General features: G+C 45.3%; 2 protein-coding genes across 5 annotated transcripts in view; one reads left to right on the top strand and one right to left on the bottom strand.

Annotated features, from left to right (window-relative positions):
* LOC140460143 (uncharacterized) overlaps positions 1 to 21,121 on the bottom strand; it is a 79,309-nt gene that overhangs the window by 55,782 nt on the left and 2,406 nt on the right. The gene's annotated exons all lie outside the window — the stretch shown is intronic.
* On the top strand, positions 16 to 20,984 carry LOC140460669 (uncharacterized). 4 transcript variants are annotated; one of them, XR_011954273.1, is made up of 4 exons: positions 16 to 366; positions 5,389 to 9,790; positions 10,238 to 11,199; positions 20,771 to 20,984. XR_011954273.1 is itself a non-coding variant. In XM_072555298.1 (2 exons), exon 2 carries the CDS (start codon positions 5,771 to 5,773, stop codon positions 6,701 to 6,703), a length of 933 nt encoding a protein of 310 aa, XP_072411399.1. In that variant the 5' UTR covers positions 16 to 366; positions 5,389 to 5,770; the 3' UTR covers positions 6,704 to 10,088. The 4 variants fall into 4 exon arrangements, 1 of the variants encoding a protein (XP_072411399.1); XR_011954272.1 differs by lacking the exon at positions 20,771 to 20,984 and adding an exon at positions 15,931 to 20,246 and having other exon boundaries at positions 10,238 to 11,195; XR_011954271.1 differs by lacking the exon at positions 20,771 to 20,984 and having other exon boundaries at positions 10,238 to 12,288.

The raw sequence follows: 21,121 nt of genomic DNA, 5'->3' as shown, positions 1-21,121 counted from the left end.
CTGCGGTGTCAGCAAAAGCACTGAGCATGCTCGTCGCTGTCCGCGGAAACAGCGCTTGAAGGGCTTTTGCCCGAAACGTCGATTTCGCTGCTCGTTGGATGCTGCCTGAACTGCTGTGCTCTTGAAGCACCACTAATCCAGAATCTGGTTTCCAGCATCTGCAGTCATTGTTTTTACCTCCTTCGTTCTGAAGGACCAATGGTGAGACCCGGAGGACCGGAAGGAGCCTGGTCCTCCTGCCATTCAGAACAACCTCTTTGTCTGAATGTGGAAGTTGGGCTGTGAGTTTCTCAAGATGCGGTTGTCTCTCTGTTTGAATGAAGATTGAGCTTCACCCCAGACTGCAACTCTGTCCAACATCTGTGGGTACGGCACTCTTTTTCTTTTCTCACCCACTTTTTCATTTCTTTTTTGTTCTGGGATTCAGTTGCTAACTTGCACGAACTGAAGGGAAAGGGAGTAAATCGAGGGAGGGGACAGACTTTGGAAAAGTTGGTCCACGTCTGTGTCTCACTTGGCAAACGCACAGCAAATGCAGTACCACAATGTAAAGTTAAAGCCTAGTGCTTTAAAAAAAGGCAGAAAGGAGGTGCATGGTTTAAATGATAATATATTAGTATGTGGAGAAAGTGAGGACTGCAGATGCTGGAAATCAGAATCAAGTGTGGTGCTTGAAAAACACAGCAGGTCAGGCAGCATCCAAGGAGCAGAGAGTCGATGTTTTGGGCACGAGCCCTTCATCAGGAATGATGTGTGGATGTACAAAGGGACCTCAGCGTCCTTCTGCACCAGTTGTCAGACAGGTGCAGCAAGCAGTCAGCAAGGCAAGAGGAATTGAGTTCAAAAATGGCGTTGACTTCCTGCAATTGGTGGGGGGAGTGGTCATTGAATATATTCAAGGCGGAGGTCATCTGACTTTTGAACAACAAAGAAGTGGATGTTTATAGGGGAAGGCAAGAAAATGGTTTTGAGACCATTACAGAATCATACAGCACAGAAATAGACCCTTCAGTCCAACTAGTCCATGCTATGTTCGCAAACTAAACTAATCCCATCTGCCAGTGTTTGGCCCATATCCCTCTGTCACAAAGCTGGTCCTTTTTCTAAAAGCTGGTCCTTCTTCTCAAGGATACTGTGTCCTTGTTTTTTTTCCAGAGTGGTGGTAAAATGGCCCCGGACTCCCAAATGGATGGTTGAGTACAGAAATGAAAAGGGTATTGGTCGCCTTTTTTGTTTACACGTCAACAGATGAGACCTCAGGCCCAAACTTTTATGTTTTCGAAGTGACCTGCATAATGAAAGACAAGTGATCTGTTGTGAAAGCTGAGGCCTTGTTTGAGTGAGTTCAGCAGTGGACTGTGTCGAGAAAGGAACATCACAATTAAGTCTAGTTTAGATAGAATGAGTTCTGTGAGTATTCTATATTCTGTTCTTTGTGTTTCATTCTTCATTCTTGTGAATACATTTATCTGTTTTAAATCCTGGTAGTCAACCTAGCTAACTTTGGGTAATTTTCACTGTGCACTTAGTGAAACAAATAGCAAAGTTATGGTCTGTGCTGCCTGCTTAAGAATGTTTTGAGTGGTCTGGCCTAGTCCATAACACCTCCAAACCTTTCCCATTCATGTCCTTATCCAAATGTCTTTTAAACGTTGTAACTACCTGCATCCCCGCTTCCTCTGGATATTCATTCCACATACGGACCATTCTCTATGGGAAAACAAAAGTGTCCCTCCTGTCTTTTTAAAATCTTTCTCCACTCACCTTCAAAATTTGCTCCCTAACCTTGAAGCCCCCACTCTAAGGAAAGGAGACCCATCATTCACCTCATCTATACCCCTCATGACTTTATAAAGCTTGATAAGATCACCTCTCAACCTCCTATGCTCCAGTGAAAAAGGTCCCAGCCTATCCACCAAGATGTAGGTATATTCATATCCAGTTCAATGTTGGTGCAGATCTGTTCAATGTTGGTGCAGGCTTGAAAGACCAAATGGCCTACTCCTGCTCCCAGTTCTCTCTCACTATGTCCAGGACAACAAGAGACCATAAGACCTAGGAGCAGAAATTAGGCCATTCAGCCAATCAGGTCCACCATTCAATCATGGCTGACAAGTTTCTCAACCGCATTCTCTTGCTTTCTCCCCGCAACCCTCAATATCCTTGAGACACAAGAACCTATTTATCTCGGTCTTGAATATACTCAGTGACTTGCCCAACACAGTCTCTGTGGCAATGAATTCCATAGGTTTCACACTCTCTGGCTACAAAGGTTTCCCCTTTATCTGCGTTCTAAAAGGTCTTCCCTTTACTCTAAGGCTGTGCCCTTGAGACCTAATCTCTCCGACCAATGGAGACATCTCCCCAACATCCACCCTGTCCAGGCCAATCAGTATTCTGTATGTTTCAATTAGATCCCCCAAGCGTGCGCTGTAAATCAGCGTAAACCAGACCCTTCAGGATGAGGTACAGCATGGATTAGGTTCAGCAAAGTGAGAATGGAGGGAGAATGTGTGGGATGGAGATTTTCAGCGTTTAGGAAATAAGAGAGGAAAGAAAGTTCAATCTAAATTAGAATTGAATGGATGGGCTGATGGGCCGAGGAGTGGCAGATAAAGTTTCATTTAGATAAATGTGAGGTATTGCATTTTGGAAAGGCACATCAAGGCAGGATTTATACACTTAATGGTAAGGCCGTGGAGAGTGTTCCTGCATCAAGAGACCATGGAGTGCAGATTTGTAGTTCTGTGAACTTGGAGTCACAGGTTGGCACGGTAGTGAAGAAAGCGTTTGGTGGCGCTTGCATTTATTGAGCAGAGCATTGAGTACGGGAGTTGGGAGTCATGTTATGGCTGTACATGACATTAGTTAGCGCACTTTTGGAATACTGCATTCAGTTCTGGTCTCTTATGTTAGAAAGATGTTGTGAAACTTTAAAAGAGTTTGGAAATGATTTACAAGGCTGTTGCCAGAGTTGGAGGGTTTGAGTTATAGGGAGAGGCTGAAAAGACTGCGGCTGTTTTCCCTGGAGCATAGGAGGGTGAGAGATGACCTTATAGAGGTTTATAAGGGGCAGGGATAGGAGTCCAAAATGAGTGAGAGAGAAAAAGAAATTTACATTGCAGGGAATCAGCACAGTTACTGGACATTGCAGTGCATCTGGGAAAGGTTAATGAACAGCAAAATGTACAGCTGACCATGGAGGAACCTGTGTGGGGGAGCTCACAGAACAGGAACAGAGAAGTGTATAGTCTTTAACGGGTAACCCAGCTGTAAGTCTGCAGTCGTGAATGGAGTGGATTCTTTCTTGATTATGTTTTACTGACATCCGTCTCTTGATTAAATTTTAAAAATATAAACCACAAGTACTGTGTTAGCCCAGAGCACATTTTTAGAGCAAAAAGACGGTGCTATTTTCTGGGTCTGTAGATTGTGAAGGAGCAAAGGTGGCCTTTATGAGAGTGATATGCTCTTCCTGTCAGATGTGGGAGATTAGGGAGAGTATCCATGTTACTGGTGATTATGTCTGCAGGAAGTGTGTTTGCTTGCAAATCCTATTGGATTGTGTGGATAAGTTGCAGCGACAGTTCGAGGTAATGAGGAATTTACAAGACCTGGAGCTATGATGGTTTGGCAATGATAGGAAGGGAGAAAAGCCGCAGCTACAATCAGGGAGATGGGTTAACTCCAGGAAAGGTAGGAGGGGTAGGCAGGTAGTGCAGGAGTCTTCTGTGGCTGTCCCCATTTCAAACAGGTCTGCTGTTTTGGAAAATGTAGGGGGTGATGGTCTCTCAGGGAATGTAGCACGAACAGCCAAGTTTCTGGTCTCGAGACATGCTCTCATGCAATGAGGGGTACGTTGGGTTCCAAGTGATCAATTGTGATAAGGCGCTCTCTAGTCAGAGGTACAAACTGACGCTTCTGTGGTTAGCAGCGAAAAATCAGAATGGTGTGTCGCCTCCCTGGTGCCAGGATCAAGGATGTCTCCAAGAGGGTGCAGAATGTTCTCAAAAGAGAGAGGGACCGGTTGGAGGTCATTGTACACATTGGAACCAATGACATAGGAAGGGAAAAGGATGCGATTCTGAAGGGAAAGTGTAGAAAGTCAGGCACAAATGTTAAAAAAAGAGGTCCTAGAGTCAAGAAAAATCTGGATTACTGCCAGTGCTATGAGCTAGTGAGGGTTGGAATAGAGAGGATAGAGCAGATGAATGCATGGCTGAGGAGCTGGTGAATGGGAGAAGGGTTCACATTTTTGGATCATTGGAATCTCTTCTGGATTAGATGTGACCTGTTTAAGAAGGATAGATTGCACCTGAATATTGGAAGAGAGCTAATATACTGGCTGGGAAATTTGCAAGAGCTGCTCGGGAGGAATTAAACGAGCAAGGTGGGTGCGTGGGGAGGTACCCAGGGAAATAGTGAGGAAAGAGATCAATCTGAGACTGGTACAGTTGGGAAAGGGAGTAAGTCAAACAGTCAGGTTAGGAAGAGACAAAGCAGAGAGCAAGGTAGGACTAACAAATTAAACTGCATTGACTTCATTGCAAGAGGCCTAACAGGGAAGGCAGTTGAACTCAGGGCAAAATTAGGAAGATGGGATATGATATCATAGCAATTACAGAAACGTGGCTCAGGGATGGGCAGGACTGGCAGCTTAATGTTTCAGGATACAAATGCTACAGGAAGGATAGAAAGGGAGGCAAGAGATGAGAGGGAGTGGTGTTTTTGATAAGGGATAGTATTCCTGTTGGACTTAAGGAGGATATTCCTAGGAATACATCCAGGAAGATTATTTGGTTGGAACTGAGAAATAAGAAAGGCATGATCACCTTATTGGGATTGTGTTGTAGACACCGTCATGGTCAGTGGGAAATTGAGAAACAAATTTGTATGGAGATTTGAATTACCTCTAAGAGTAATAGGATGGTTATTGTTAGGATTTTAACTTTTCAAACATAGACTGGGATTGCCATAGTGCTACAGGTTTAGATGGAGAGCAATTTGTTAGAAACGGACCTAAGGGGCAAGTTTTCATGCAGAAGGTGGTGTGTGTACAAAGCTGCTGAGGAAGTGGTGGGTGCTGGTACAATTATGACATTTAAAAGGCACCTGGATAGGTATATGAATAGGAGGGGTTTAGAGGGTTATTGGCCAAATGTTGGCAAATGGAGCTAGTTTAATTTTGGATATCTGGTTGACATGGATGAGTTGGACCAAAGGGTATGTTTCTGTGCTGTGTCTCTCTCTGACTCTGGCTTGCCACTAACGTTTGCCACGTCTCTATGTTCAGTTTCTTTCTGGTGTCGGTGTCAATACCTTGTTGTGTCATTCCGACCCCACCTCCCCTGGATTGACAATGCTGACTTTTATAATCTCTTTTTACAGACTATCTGAAGATCGAAGTTTCAAAATCAACAGCTTATGCTTGACTCTCCTGCTCCTCAGATGCTGCCTGACCTGCTGTGTTTTTCCAACACTACACTTTTCGACTCTGAACTCCAGCATCTGCAGTCATAATTTTCACATCAATGTCTGACAGTCACTCAATCCATTGGGACAGCAAAGATTTTCAACTATGATTCTGTGAGATGGAGCAATGCTTTTTGGTTCCTGTTTCATAACGTTTTCAGCATCAGTGGGACTGGATGAGAGACCCTACTGTTGCAGTGCACTGAGTGTGGAGCCAGAAACAGTTTAAGGCCTGGAAAGAGGAATTCACACCGGGGAGGGGCTGTACACACGATTGTGTGCGGCTGAAGCTTCAGCCATGGAGAAACCCGAGGAATCCTGCCCCATGGAGAAACCGTGGAAGTGTGGCGACTGTGGGAAATGCTTCAGTTTCCCATCTGCCCTGGAGACTCATCGATGCAGTCACACCGGGGAGAGGCCATTCCCCTGCCCCGAGTGTGGGAAGGGTTTTACCAGCTCCTCCAACCTGATGGCCCACTTGTGGGTCCACATAGCGGAGAGACCATTCTCCTGCCCCGAGTGTGAGAAGAGCTTTGCCCAGGCCTCTACCCTTGTGGCCCACCAGCAGGTCCACACTGGGGTGAGATCCTTCCCCTGCCCTGAGTGCGGGAAGGCCTTCAGCAAATCCGCCAACCTGTTGACCCACCGGTGGGTTCACACTGGGGAGAGGCCCTTCAGCTGTTCTGAGTGTGGGAAGGCCTTCGGTAATTCCCCTGCCCTGCTGAGGCACCAGTACGTCCACACCGGGGAGAGGCCATTCGCCTGCCCGGAGTGTGGGAAGGGCTTTAAACGCTCCTCTGACCTGCTGGACCACCACCGGGTCCACTCCGGGGAGAGGCCGTTTGCCTGCCCCAAGTGCAGTCGGAGGTTCACGTCGTCCAGTAACTTGCAGAGACACCAGAGGGGGCACCAGCAGATTCCGCCGGCGACGCTGATGAGGGTCACCCCCAGGACTGAACCTCCTGCCTGTTCTGACAGTGGGTGCAGGGGGAGTGTCAGTCTTTGTTTTCTGCTAGACAGCACCCCCACACCCCTCCCATCTTCCACCAACCCCAGGTTGGCTCACGGGCGGCACAGTAGCTCAGTGATTAGTGCCACTGTGTCACATCGCCAGGGACCGGGGTTCGATTCCACCCTCAGGGTGACTGTCTTTGTGGAGTTTGTACATTCTCCCCCCATGTCTGCAAGGGTTTCCTCTGGGTGCTCCCACAATCCAAACATGAGCAAGTGAATTAGCCAAGCTAAATTGTCCCAGAGTATTCAGGGATGTGGAGGTGCAGTGTATTGTTTAGGGGGTAATGTAGACTAATGGGGTAGGGGAATGGGTCTGGGTGGGTTACTCTTCAGAGGGTCGGTGTGGACTTGTTGGGTTGAAGGGCCTGTTTCCCTGTAGGATTCTGTGAGCTTTGCTTGCAGTACTGCTCACTGAGCCCGTGACTGCATGTTCCCACTGAAGTGATCCGCACAAACCTCAGATGGCATCCAAACCAATGTCCCAAACTAAAGGGGTAGCCATGGGCACCCGCATGGGACCCAGCTATGCCTGCCTCTTTGTCGGGTACGTGGAATAGTCCATTTTCCTCAGCTACACCTGTTCCTCCGGTACATCGATGACCATATTGGTGCCACTTCATGCTCTCACAAGGAGTTTGAACAGTTCGTCATCTTTATCAACACCTTTCACCCTGACCTCAAATTCACCTGGACCATCTCCCTTTCCAGGACCTCTTTATCTTTGGCTACTGACTAACTGTGGACATCTACTACAAGCCCACCGACCTCCACAGCTGGCTAGGTTCCCCCTCCTCCCACCCCACCTCCTGTAAGAAGGCAATCGCTTATTACCAATTCCTCTGCCGCATCTGTTCCCAGGATGACCAATTCCACCGTAGAAAATCCCAGAGGGCCTCCTCCTTCCAAGTTCGCAATTTCTCTTCCCACGTGGTTGACAATGCCCTCCAGCACATCTCCTCCACATCCTGCAACACCGCCCTTGAACCCCACCCCCCCCAATGGAACAAGGACAGAACCCACCCCCACCGTCCTCACCTTCCACCCCACCAACCTCCGGATACATCACATCAGCCTCTGCTCCCTACAAACGGACCCCACCACCAGGTATATTTTTCTCTCCCCACCCCTACCAGCATTCCAGAGAGGCCATTTCCTCTGCGACTCCCTCGTCAGGTCCATGCGCCCACAACCAGCCCACACCCCACTCCCGGCCCCTTCCCCGCCACCACAGGAAGTGTAAAACGTGTCCATACCACTCCTCTCACCTCCATCCAAGGCCCCAAAGGATCCTTCCACATCTGACAGAAATTTACCTCGACCTCCACCAGTGTCATCCACTGTATCCATTCCATCCAATGTAGTCTTCGCTACGTCGGAGAGACAGGACGCCAACTTGTGGATTGTTTCAGAGAACCACTCTGGGACACCCATCAACCCCACCGCCCTGTGGCTGAACACTTCAACTTCCCCTCCCATTCCATCAAGATCATGGAGGTCCTGGGCTGTCTCCATCGCCAAACCCTTACCACCTGACGCCTGGAGGAAGAACACCTCTTATTCCACCTCGGGGACCCTGTAACCACATGGGATCAATGTGGAATTCAAAAGTTTCCTCATGTATCCTCCTCCTCCTCCTCTTCCCCCCTCCCACCTTCTCACAGCCCCAAGCCTCCACTCGGCCTCTTGACCTGTCCATCACCTTTCCCATCTATCCGCCCCACCCTCCTCTCTGACCAATCATCTTCATCTGCTTATCGCATTCTCAGCTACCTTCTCCCCAACACCACCCCCCACCCCTTCCATTTATCTCTCAGCGCTCCCGGCCCACAAGCCTCATTGCTGATGAAGGGTTTATGCCCTAAACGTCAATTCTCCTGCTCCTTGGATGCTGCCTGACCTGCTGTGCTTTTCCAGCACCACACTCCCGACTCTGTCCCCCTGTGTTGTCAGAGATATAGGACCTGCTCCAAACTGATCCACAATCCAGTTGATGGGACAGGAAACCGCTTCCTTTCTCGAGACAAGTCTCCCGAAGAGAACTTGCTGGCTAACTGATGTACTGAACTTCACAGTGCCCCACTGCTCTCAGTTATCTGGAAGGTGTCCACACGTGCCTAAGGTGGTGCTCGAGACCTTTAATATCTCTTTGGGATTGATCCCCATTCATTTAAGGCTGTGCAGTCATACAGCCTGGAAACAGACCGTTCAGTACATGATCCCCAACTAAACTAGTCCCACCAGCCTGCTCCTGGCCCTTATTCGATAGTCATAGTCATAGAGAGGCACAGGATGGAAACAAACCATTTAATCCAACTCATCCATGCTGACCAGATATCCTCATATAATCCTACTGAAGGATGCAGGATTAAGGGTTCTCTTTGTCAAGAGACCTTAACAAGCTGTAGTAATGGACTCAAAGTATGCGATTATATTTCATCTCATATTTTAGAGACATGGTAACTAGATTTAGCCTGTCTACAATAATATATATAAAGAGGGGATCATAACACAGGTAATGGAAAAATGAATAAGTAATGGAAGGGGTGGGGGGCGGACTAGCAGCTAAAATAGTGAAATGGGGGGATTTCATTCAAACCTAATTTAGAGGTATGTATGAAAATATAAAGACTGCAGTACTGAACATGACAGTAAAATATCCCTTTCAGAAAGTAGCATGTGCAAGAAATCAGACAGAGATACATAAAATCCCGACAGTACAGAAAGAGGCCATTTGTCCCATTGAGCCTGCACTGACACACCAAAGATCATCCCACCCCAGGATCATCCCATTCTCCTGCATTTAGTATGACTAATCCACAGAACCGACACATCACAGAGCAATTTCGCATGGTCAATCCACCTAACCTGCACATCTTTGGACTGTGGAAGGAAACCCATGCAGACAGGGAGAACATGCAAACTCCATACAGACACTCACCTAAGGCTGGAATTGAACCTGCGTCCCTAGTGCTGTGAGGTAGCAATGCCAAGCACTGTGCCACCCCAATATGATATAAAATTTAAACAAATGCTCTAAGCTGCAAATTTGTCCATGTGAAGAACTTACTGCAAATGATTTGAAGCAAGATCCATATGAATTGGTGTTTTGGGAGACATCCAGAACATATTTCATTAATGATTGAAAATCTTCGACCTTTGGAATGGTCTGCGAGAGAGAATGTTGGAGTCAGATTCAATTATGGCATTCAAAAGATAGTTGGATCATTAAACTGAAAAGGAAAGTAATCAGTGTTCGGTGAAGAGGAGCACTGGATACTGTGGTGATTATAATTAGGTCAGTCAGGTGAGTTCCCTTATTGGGGGTGTTCACCTGCTCTTCTTAACATTTCACTTCAATAACCTTAAGATTCCCAAAATCTGTCGGGCGCTTTCTCTGTTCAAGTGTCTACTCGAGTGACTCAGTGTCAAATTTTGTTTATCAATTGTTCCTCTGATATCTCATGAGAGGGGCAATGATATTAACAGTGGGATCGAAATAGTTGTGGGTCATAATGTGCTCAAGTGAGAAAAAATAAACTGACCATTCTTAAATATTCATTTTTAAACCATGGAAATAAAATTAATGTTTGGAAAATATACAACCTGTCATGTATTAAGAAGATCAGAAATAGGAATGGGAATAGGTAATTGACTGTTGAGATGCTCTGTCTTTCATCACCATCCATGGCTGATCATTTATCTGAATTCTCTTTCCTGCACGTTTTGTTTTCCATGTCTTCACCTGATGAAGAGGCTACGCTCCAAGCGCGTGCGATTTCAAATAGACGTGTTGGACTATAGTTGTGTGACTTATGACTGAAAAACATTGAGTATGTTATTACACAGACTGGAGCAGTGGGATTTAAACCTGAGCCTCAGGGCTCTATGGGAGACTACAGCTGCATCACAAAAAAAACCCTCTGTAGTAAATAGGTCCTCTTCTGTTGAATGAGAGGAAACACCTTCCTCCTCAAGATGAGACATGACCCCTGTATCCCCACAGCCCATTACAGTAAATTGAGCCCATCTCCTTTTGAATGAATGAGTGAGAACACCTTCCTCCTGAACCCCTCGAGTCCATTGTAGTAAAGGGGCGGGGACAGTGAAGGGCCTGTGAACCTCTCCACCAATCCCAAAGGCTGCGGTCGGTGCGGACGAATCGGAGAGCGACATTCCAGGTTGTGGCTTCCTTTTTGACTGCAAAGCCGGCCGCCATTGGTCAGGTGGAGTAAGGTGTGCTCTGATTGGAGGGAGCGCGGATGACGCACGTCACTGAAGGAGGAGACGGAAAGAAGAAGCAAAACAAAGATGGCGGCGCGAGGCTGCGGTTTTCTCATCGACTCAGCGGGCGGTTTCTGACGGAGGGAGGGGGGCAGACAGGCATCGTTTACCTCAGAAAATACCTTTAAAATACATTTCAAATTAAAGCCGGAACTTTTCAAACAAAAGTTGTGAAGAAAAGGAGACAGTCCCCGGTGGGGTTTATTGTTTATTTTTGTATAATTTCCGGGGCCCGGGAAGGGGGAGGTGACGGTTACCGGGTGAACGAGAAAACAAATTAAAAATGTCGGCGGTGGAGGAGAGAGAGCCGGCGCCCGCGGCTTCTTCGGCGGCGGCCGGAGCCCAGGAGCTCAACAACCCCCCGGAGCTGGAGGAAGGTCCGAGCTCCAAGAAGCGGGGGGTCCGGCTGGAGGCTGGATTTGCTCAAGGCTTGTATCTATTAACTTATTTAAATGGTACCTACTGTATGGGGCTATGGTTTACATTAAAACCGGAGGATCATGTCAGAGTGTTTGTTTATATTGAGCAGTTGTAGTTGGTAAAATACACTCCCTGGAGGAGCACCTTCTGTGATGCTGCATTTCTTACCTTCTGCCCTTCCCCCATTTGTTATGTCACATCTTGATTTTACATGCTTTTTAGTCAAATTTTAATTTCACATTAATCAGCCTTGGTATTCACTGTGTATTATTAATTAATCTGTTGGAGTGTTGTAAAACAAAATTAATGGTGTAATTTCATTTATGATGTCTGAGTTTGACATTGAATGTGCAGGTGTGAATACCAGTAAGTTGTAAAAATAAATCAAGAGCTTGTCCTTTTTTAACAAAAAGAGGAGTTTAATGATATTATTCGCATTGTCTCCTTTGAGCATGATGATTCAAGTCTGACCAACAAACCATTTCATGCAGCCAATTAAAGTCTAATTAAAGTCTAAGAAAGTAATTCTGGCAGGCTAAGATTTATACAACCCAAACTACGATTGATTATCTTGTGTATTCTTACCTTTAAGCCGTATCGAAAGGCATTGCGTGGCAGTTTGAGACTGAAACATGGCTGGAAAGAATGTAGATTGATGAGGAAAATCAAATGGCAGTGTCTGGGGCCACAATCTATCAGTCTGACTTGATTGCATGAGTGGTGGTTCTTCAAAAGCACCTTCCAAGCCATGACCTCAATTACCAAGAACAGACAAGTGTGAACACAGGATTCCGACTGCAAGATATATCGCATTGTTTCTTTGTTATTGACCAAAATGCTGGAACTCACTCCTGAACATTGTTGCAATCCACATCATATTTGTGAAGCAATTTAAGAGGCAGGTCAGTTTGGGAAGAGTTGTTGGCACAGCCAATGATATTCACATCTCATGAAATAGTAAGCAAAGAGCCCAGGGTGATTGATGAGGAAAGTCAAAGTGGCAGAGTCTGGGGCCACAATCTATCAGTCTGGCTTGATTGCATGAGTGGTGGTTCTTCAAAACCACCTTCCAATCCATGACCTCAACCACCAAGAACAGACAAGTGTGAGCACAGCATTCCGACTGCGGAATATATCGCATTACTTCTGTTATTGACCAAAATGCAAGAACTCACTCCTAAACATTGTGGTAGTCCACGTCATATTTGTGAAGCAATTTAAGAGGCAGCTCAACACCACCTTTTCAAGGACAATTTGGGAAGAGTTGTTGGCACAGTCAATGATATTCACATCTCATGAAATAATCAAAGAGTCCAGGGTGTTGGAGACTGTATGTTAGCATGGAAAGAGGATTGGCTAACTGCCACAGTTGTGGTAAGGGGCATGATCAGGATGGCTACTTGTAACTAGTGGTGTACCACAGGGATCAGCGCTAGGGTCAACATTATTTACAATATATATATGAATTACTTGGATAAGTAAAGTGAATGTACTATTGCTAAGTTTGCAGAAGAGACAGTTGATGTGAAAGCAGGTGGTGAGGATGACATTAGATATCTGGAGAGGGATATAGACAGGTTAAGCAAATGAGTGAAAGCTTGGCAGATGGGAAAATGAGGTAATGCAGTTTGTCAGGAGGTGAAGAACTGAATATTAAATGGAGAAAAGTTTAGAATAGAGGGATTTGGAATCACGTCCACGAATGTCTTCATCCAATTTCAGTGAGTAATAGGGAGGCAAATGGGAGGTTGGCCTTTTCAATAGAGTATAAATGTAGGAAGGTTATAGTAAACCTATTTAAGGTCTTAGTCAGGCCACAACTGAATACTGTGAACAGTTTAGGGCCCTTTACCTGAGGAAGGATATATTGGTATTGGAGGCAGTCCAGAGAAAGTTGACCATGATGATATCAGGTATGGAAAGAATGTCTTATGAGGAGAACTGAATAGGTTGGGCCTGTGCTTATTAGAAGTTAGAAGAATTAGAGGTAACTTATTGTCACGTACAAGATTCTGAGGAGACTTGACAGGCTAGATGTGGAAAAGTGAGTGAGTCTGGGACCAGAGGAAGTAACTTCCAAATAAGAGATTGCATTTTTAGGACAGATTGGGATTTCTCCTGAGGGCAGTAATCTGTGGAACTTGATATGACAGAGTGCTGTTGAGCCTGGGTTGCATTCAAGGCTGAGATAGTTGTTTTTTTATATCAGTAAGTGAATTGAGGATTATGGGACAATGGCAGGAAAGTGGAGTAAATGTTTGCCAGAATAATCATGATCTGAATAAATGGCAGAGTCAACTCAATGGGCTGAATTGAATAGTAAATAGTAATGAGGAAAAGGATACAACTGGCAATTACAGACCAGTCAGTGTTGGGAAGCCTAGAGATTGTAGGGAGTTGGTGGCATTTGGGCATTGTTACTGGATTTAACATCTGGAGTTTCAAATTGATACTGCTATGGCCCCGATGCAATTTGAAATCAATTTATGTATCTGGAATATAAAGCTTATCGCTGCTTTGGTGATCTTATCAATTGTCATAAGTACCTATCTTGTTCACTAATAACCTTTTTTTAAAGGAAGGAAATCTTCAGTCCTTTCCCAGTTTGGTGAATGTGTCACTCTTGATCAAAAGTCATGTGGTTGACTCTTAACTGCCCTCTGAATTGGCACTTGGTTTGTTTTGGGAGACAAAGTGTCACGTTCCATGAATGACTAAAGAAAAATATTCAGGACAAGATTGTCACTGTCAGTGAAGGGAAGATTGTGATCTAGTGATACTGGTTAAGTAGCCCAGAGATCTGTCTTCTGAGAACAAAAATTAAAATCCCATCATGGATGCTAGTGGACTTTAATTTCAATGAATAAAAAGATCTGGAAGTGAGAGTTTGTCTCAGTATTGGCAACCAGGAAACCATTATTGGCTAAGACAATGAATTACAGATGTTGGAGATCAGCAACAAAAGGCACAATTGCTGGGGAATCACAGCAGGTCTGGCAGCATCTGTGGAAAGAAAACAGTTTAGTGTTTTGAATCCAGCCTAATTTTGAAGGGCCACCGGACTCAAAACAGTAACACTGTCGTCTCCTCATAGATGCTGCCAGAACTGTTGCTTTTGTCCAATCATTACTGATTGTCGTGAAAGTGTTCTTTAAGGGAGGGAAATCTACCATTCAAAACCCTACGCACGTCTGTGCACGCTCACATCATGTGACTCCAGACCTACTACAATGTGGTTGACACTCAACTGCCTTCTAGCGTGTAGCCAATTGCTTGGTCCAAAGGCCACGAGGGATGGTGAGCAAATGTTGGACGTGCAAGCAACAATTGCATCCCTCAAAATATTTTCATATATATTATAAAACATAGATTAATGAAGGACAACCAAAATAAACTGCTATGGGAAAGTCATGCCCAACTAACTTGATTTGCTTGTAGTTATAAATATTGTTTTAAAATCCTCTTCAGAGAGGACATTGATTCCATCATTGTTGCAATACTGCATGCAATTCTGTGCTTTCTGCTACAGGAAGGGTGTTGTGAAACTTGAAAGGGTTCAGAAAACATTTACAAGGATGCTGCCGGGGTGGGACGGTTTGAGCTACAGGAAGAGGCTGAATAGACTGGGGCTATTTTTCCTGGAGCTTTGGAGGCTGAGGGGTGACATTTCAGACATTTATTAAAATCATGAGGAGCATGGGTAGGGTAAATAGGCAAGGTCTTTTCCCTTGGGGTGGGGGAGTCCAAAATTAGAGGGCATAGGTTTAAGGTTAATGGCAAATGGAGATTAATATAGATAAGTGTGAGGTCTTACATTTTGTATAGTCAAATCAAGGTAGGAATTTCATGGTGAATGGCAGGACCTTAAGGAGTGTAGTGGAACAGAAGGATCTTGGAGTACAGGTTCACAGTTCTCTGAAAATGGAGTCACAGGTAGAAATTTTTTGGCACACTGGCCTTCATCAGTCATGGCATTCAGTATAAAATACCAAATTAGAGTCAAGTTAAGCACACATACCAACAGCCACCGAATCTGTTTCATATGCAGTATTTGAAACCAAGAAATGTAGGGGTGCAGGTTCATAGCTCCTAGAAAGTGGAGTCATGGGTAGATAGGGCGGTGAAGAAGACTTTCGGCATGCTTGCTTTCATCAGTCAGAGCACTGAGTACAGCAGTTGGGATGAATTGTTGCAGCTGTCACAGATTCCACACAACAACACAAGATGGGACCCTGTCCTCCCCTGACTGACTGTCCCTTTGCATATCAGGGGGAAGACCCCCTTTAATTGTGATAATCAGGAAACATGCCATCCTTCAAAAAAAGGGCTGTGTTCACAAATATTTGGACAGAGGAAGGAAGTTGCAGTCTGGGTGAAGATCAATCTTCATTCAGAGAGAGAGGAAGAGCAGCAGCAGCTTCAGAAGTTCATGGTCCAACTTCTGAAAGGACCTTGTCTGATTTGCAGTTGTTTCTGGGCTTGTAATATCATACTGCAGCATATTGTAGATCTTCAGTAAGAGTGTCAATACTGCACTACAGAGGTCCATTTAGCAACTTGAGTCCATATGAACTCTTCGTGGAGGTATGCAGTCTGCCCCATAACCATGTTGGTTTACAGTTACATATAGATCTACACAAAGATCTTTGGGATTGAGAGGAAAGAATGTTCCACAGTAACTAGAATTACGTTCATATTTTCTATCATGGACTGACTGTGATGACCTTTGCAATCACTTCACAGGAATATTACGGGAGAAGAATTTGGCGGCAGAAATCTCAGACCAAACCTCACATCAAAGTCTGACAGTCACTTGATTCACAAGGACGTGGATATTGATGGCCTTGTAAACAAAGGGGAGAAGGTCTGTCTGCTTTGTTAGGTTTTAAACGTCAGTGTGACTGGAAACTCAGAGTCTCCCATACCCACACACCAGAGTAGTGACTGGAACAAGCTTTACAGACTGAATGAGAGTGTTCCAATTATCAGCGGGTTCTTCAGTAACACCACATACAGGCTGTGAGCGTGAGCGAGTTTTCAACTGATTGTTAAGGTCTGAGACAGATGAGGGCACCTGCACCATGGAGAAACCGTGGAAATGTGGGGAGTGTGGGAATGGTTTCCCTTTGCCATCTGCGCTGGAGATTTATCGGCGTTTGCACATGGGGCAGTGACTGTTCACCTGCACTCAGTGCAGGAAAGGCTTCACTCAGTTACACCACCCCCTGGCCCACCAGTGTGTCCACACCAGCAAGAACCCGTTCATCTGCCCCGTGTGTGGGCAGGGCTTCACTAGTCACACCACCTGCTGCTGCACCAGCGGATCCACACCGGGGAGAAACCGTTTTCCTGCTCCGTGTACAGAAAGGGCTACACCCGGTCGTATCACCTGCTGCTCACCTTCTGCATCCACACTGGGGAGAAGCCATTCACCTGTCCCATGTGGAGCAATGACTTGTGCAATTCCTCCACCCTGCGCAAACACCAGCACATCCACACCAAGGAGAGGCCATTCACCTGTCCAGTGTGTGGGAAGGGCTTCACCCAGTCGTGCAACTTGTGGAGACACCAGCAACTTCACAATTGAGATGGCGCAGGGATTCGGGTTGGATTCTGCTGTTACCATTGCTGACAGTCACATCTTGAACCCTGTTTAGTGGGTGAAGTGGGAGGGGTAAGGGGTTCCTTTATGCTGACTGGCCGCGCTCTCACCCACTTTACTTCTAGTGGGGGCTGACGCTCTCTGAACCTGGGATTGCACCTTCCCTACGGAAACAGTCCACAGAAGCGGCTGAAGTGCAGGTCGATCTGAAATAGATACATTTGTCTCTGTCCCATTCAGTCTCCAGCACAGTCGATCCAATTGGCCTCTGTCAGTGTTTATGCTCCACCTGAGCCTCCACCCGCCCCTTCATCAGCATACAGGTATCGCCTGCTTTTAGAAAGTTCACTTTACCCCCTACCCCCTCCCCACCCAAGCCTGTGCCAATTCTTAATCCTAACTTAGACCTTTCTATTTATTGCCGATGCGTGGTTTCTGTCCCTGTATTCACCTCCCATTCATGTGTCTATCCAGATACACCTTAAGTGTTGCTAACGTGCCTCTTTCCACTACATCCACTGGCAGTGAATTCCAGGCATCCACCTTCCAACTGTGTGAAAAATCTTCCCTTTCAATTCTCCCCCAGACTGTCCCCCTCTCACCTTGAACCTGTGCCCTCTTGTAGTTGACTTTTCCACCCTGAGTATCTAACAGACTATCTGGCCCAACACCAAACATCCAAAGAATAATCCGCACAGAACCATTTCCCTACCCCTATTACTCGACATTTACCCCCTGACTAATGTACCTAAATTTCACATTCCTGAACACTGTGGGACAATTTAAGCATAGACAATCCAACTTAACCTACACATTTGGATTGTGAGAGGAAACCGGAGGAAAGCCATATCGACACAGGGAGAATGTGCAAACTCCACACAGACAGTCACCTGAGACTGAAATCGAACCAGTTTCCCTGGCACTGTGACGCATCAGTGCTAATGATTGAGCCACCATGCCGCCCCCGTCCAGCCAATCTGTGTGTCTCATCATTTTGTTGAGGTCATCCCTCCACCTCCATCTTTACAGTGAAAATAATCCAGGTTTATCCCATCTCTTCTCATAATGAGACCTCCAGACCAGGCAACATCCCAGTGAACCTTCTCTATACCCTCTCCCCAGAGCATCCACGTCCTTCCAGTAGTGTGGCGACCAGAACTGCACGCAATATTCTGAATGTGACCGGAATAAATAGCTGTAACATAACTCGCTAACTCTTACACTCAACACAAACGTGGTATGTGCCTTCTTGATCACGTTACCCGCCTGTGTTGCCACTTTTGGAGATCTATATAGTCAGATCCCTCTCTATGCTAGTGTTTCTATGTGGTCTGAAATTTATCGTACAATTCGTGTATTTCCTGTGTATCTGTATCCAGCTTCACCTTAATTGTAATCCCCTCTTTATCTCTTTTCCCCCATCCTCACCCCTCCACACATCAGCATATCATAAGGCTATAGCAGCAGAAATTATGCCTTCAGCCCATTGAGTCTGCTCCACCATTCAATCATGGCTGATAAGTTTCTCAACCCCATTCTCCCCGTAACCTTTGATCCTCTTGATACTCAAGAACCTAGTTATCCTATCTTAAATATATTCAATGATCTGGCCTCCTCAGCCTTCTGGGACAGTGAATTCCATAGATACACCACTCTCTGTCTGAAGTTTCCTTATCTCTGTTCTGAAAGGTCTTCCCTTTACCTGAAGGCTGAGGAGGAGGCAGAGAGGAGCGTGGTGTGCACCTGTAAACTCCAGAACTTCCCCAACTTCACAAGTCAACAATAACGCTTTCTGGACCAAGAAACGAAAGGGCTGACGAGAAACTGTGACACCACAGGAAGTGAAATTAGGCCATTCAGGCCATTGAGTCTGCTCCACCATTCACTCATTCTTGAGTATCAAGGGGCTCAAAGGTTACAGGGAAAATGGGGTTAAGAAACATATCAGCCATGATTGAATGGCAGAGCAGAATCAATATGATAAATGACTTGTTAACCATCCCTGGGAAGAAGGAGGCAACACAGTCTCTCCAAGATCTCAAACCGAAACGTCCAAAGAGTGGCACATTGCCCTTTAATCTGTAAAGTCAGTGTGATAAGTGGTGTAACCTGCTGTAGTGTTAAATGTAAGTCCCTGACACTTTAAAATCAACAATCAGCAATTTATTGAACCAACTCTCACGGTGAACAAATGAACGAAACTACTAACAAACTGAATAAATCCTTCTTAACTACTGAGTATTCTGGAATAAATCAAGATTCTTCTGGTATGCTGTTCCAATCAATACATGTCCCACTCAAATAACACAAAATAGAATTTAATCTCTCAGATTACAACCAGGTTATGTGTCTTCCGGAATATTCTGTGCCATCTTCTGTCGGGGTTGCCTCCTCCGATTCCTCTCAGGAACCCCTTCTTTATTTTTCTAAATGATGCTTTCTCTAATACACAGATGACTGAGAGCACCAATTCTTTATGATAGGATTGGTCCTGTTGTCAAAACTTTAGGATTTCAATTTAATAAGTTTTTGGTAGCCAATGGGGCTGATTTAAATTGATTGGTGAAATTGAAAACCTGTTGTCTTGTCCTGCTAACTGTACAGCCCTTTGATACAAATGTTTCAGTTCAGGTGCTTTCTGTTGTGATGATGCTGCTCCTTTTAAGAAGATTATGTTGTTCTTGGTTTATTTTCAGGAGGGGTTGTAAAAGGCAGAGCTTCTCATTCGTCTAGGATTAAGGATTTCGCTAATGGTTAACAGATACTGGCTAAGGCAACAATCAGAGAAAAGGGTTTGACATTTTATTTTCTAAAACACTTCTACAATGAAAGGGCAGTTGTCCCATTCTTTTCCCCTGGTTTGGGTTTTAGCAGGCAGTCTGTCTGAAGCTGCTGCAGGAAGAGATGTTTCCTGATTCAACAGATGTTTCTGGCTGACTCTGAAGCTTCAGGGAAAATAGTACCAGCGTATTCAGCCTCTCCCTGTAGCTCAAACCTTGCAGCCCTGGCAACATCCTTCCAAACATTTTCTGAACCCTTTCAAGTTTCACAATGTCTTAAAAAGATGTCAACTTTGCTCGACTAATGTGGGAGAATTTTCTGCATGATGCGTTCTGTCTGAAAGAGCCCTCCCCTGTGCTGTGACAGAGCTGCAGTGACTTTCAAAAGCCTGACAAATGCTGTTATCAGTCAAAGATTCAGTGGGAGAAGCTTCTCAATCACATCTGTAATTGGAGAAAGTGTTTTTAATAATGAGACATGAATAAAGGATGCATTAATTTTTTGTTCTAAAGATTTACTCATACATCTCAAAACAGAGCATATGAACCCGGTCACAAGAAGTCTACGGGAATATAAGACACCACTGCCTATTTACTGACCAGGACCGACTTTACACAGAAAACATGGACATTTTAAATGAATGGGGTGCCATTCGTTTTACAATCAGGTGAACTTAAGAGGCACAGCATTGGCTTAGAAATGAGAGATCCTTGACACACACACACACACAGCCAAAATCATCACTGCCATTATTATCTAATCAGAATTTAGGCTGGAGAGGCTGGGATGTTTTTTCACTGGAGCAGAGGAAGTTGAGGCAATATTTTCAAACCAAGAGCGGTAGAGATGGCTTAATGGTAGCTGTCTCTTCCCTAGGGGGAGGATTTCAAGACCAAGGATGCGTTTTTATGGTGAGAGGAGAAATATGGAAGAAAAGATGTGGGGCAAAATATTTACAGAGTGTAGTTCGCCTGGGGAAACAGCTGCCAGTGGAAGTGGTTGAAGTAGGTACATTAACAACATTGAAAAGGCGTTTCAACAAATACATGGATAGGAAAGCTTTAGAAGGATATGGGCCAAGTGCAGGGAAATGAGGTTAGTGTTGACAAACATTTTGGTCAGCATGGACCGGTATGGGCTGAAGGGCCTGTCTCTGTGCTATAGTAATCGATGACTGGTGTCTCTTTGTCACTCTGACAGTGTTGAGTTTCCACATGAACCAGGAAAAAGTGAGGACCGAAAATGCTGAAGATCAGAGTTGAGAGTGTGATGCTGGAAAAGCTCAGCAGGTCAGGCAGCACCCGAGGAGCAGAAGGATCGATGGTTCAGTCATAAGGACATCCAGATGAATATCTCACTAAATCATGCTGAATAAAATCTGATCTCATTCGTCAACTCTGAAGTGGAGGTGCTGGGGGTGGACCGGTCAGAAGTCACACAACACCAGGTGACAATCCCAATAGATAGATTTGATCTCACGAGCTTTCGAAGCACTGTTCCTTCATCAGGTGAAGTGATGAAGGAGCAGCACTGATGAAGGAGCAATGCTCC

The sequence above is a fragment of the Chiloscyllium punctatum genome, chromosome 36, assembly GCF_047496795.1.
Source record: "Chiloscyllium punctatum isolate Juve2018m chromosome 36, sChiPun1.3, whole genome shotgun sequence".
NCBI classification, from domain to species: Eukaryota; Metazoa; Chordata; class Chondrichthyes; order Orectolobiformes; family Hemiscylliidae; genus Chiloscyllium; species Chiloscyllium punctatum.
Note: the sequence above shows the minus strand (reverse complement) of the source record. Positions and strands in the feature narration are given on the sequence as shown.

Excerpts from the sequence above, each read along its gene's own strand:
- LOC140460669 (XM_072555298.1), top strand. The coding sequence starts at position 5,771 with ATGGAGAAACCCGAGGAATCCTGCCCCATGGAGAAACCGTGGAAGTGT.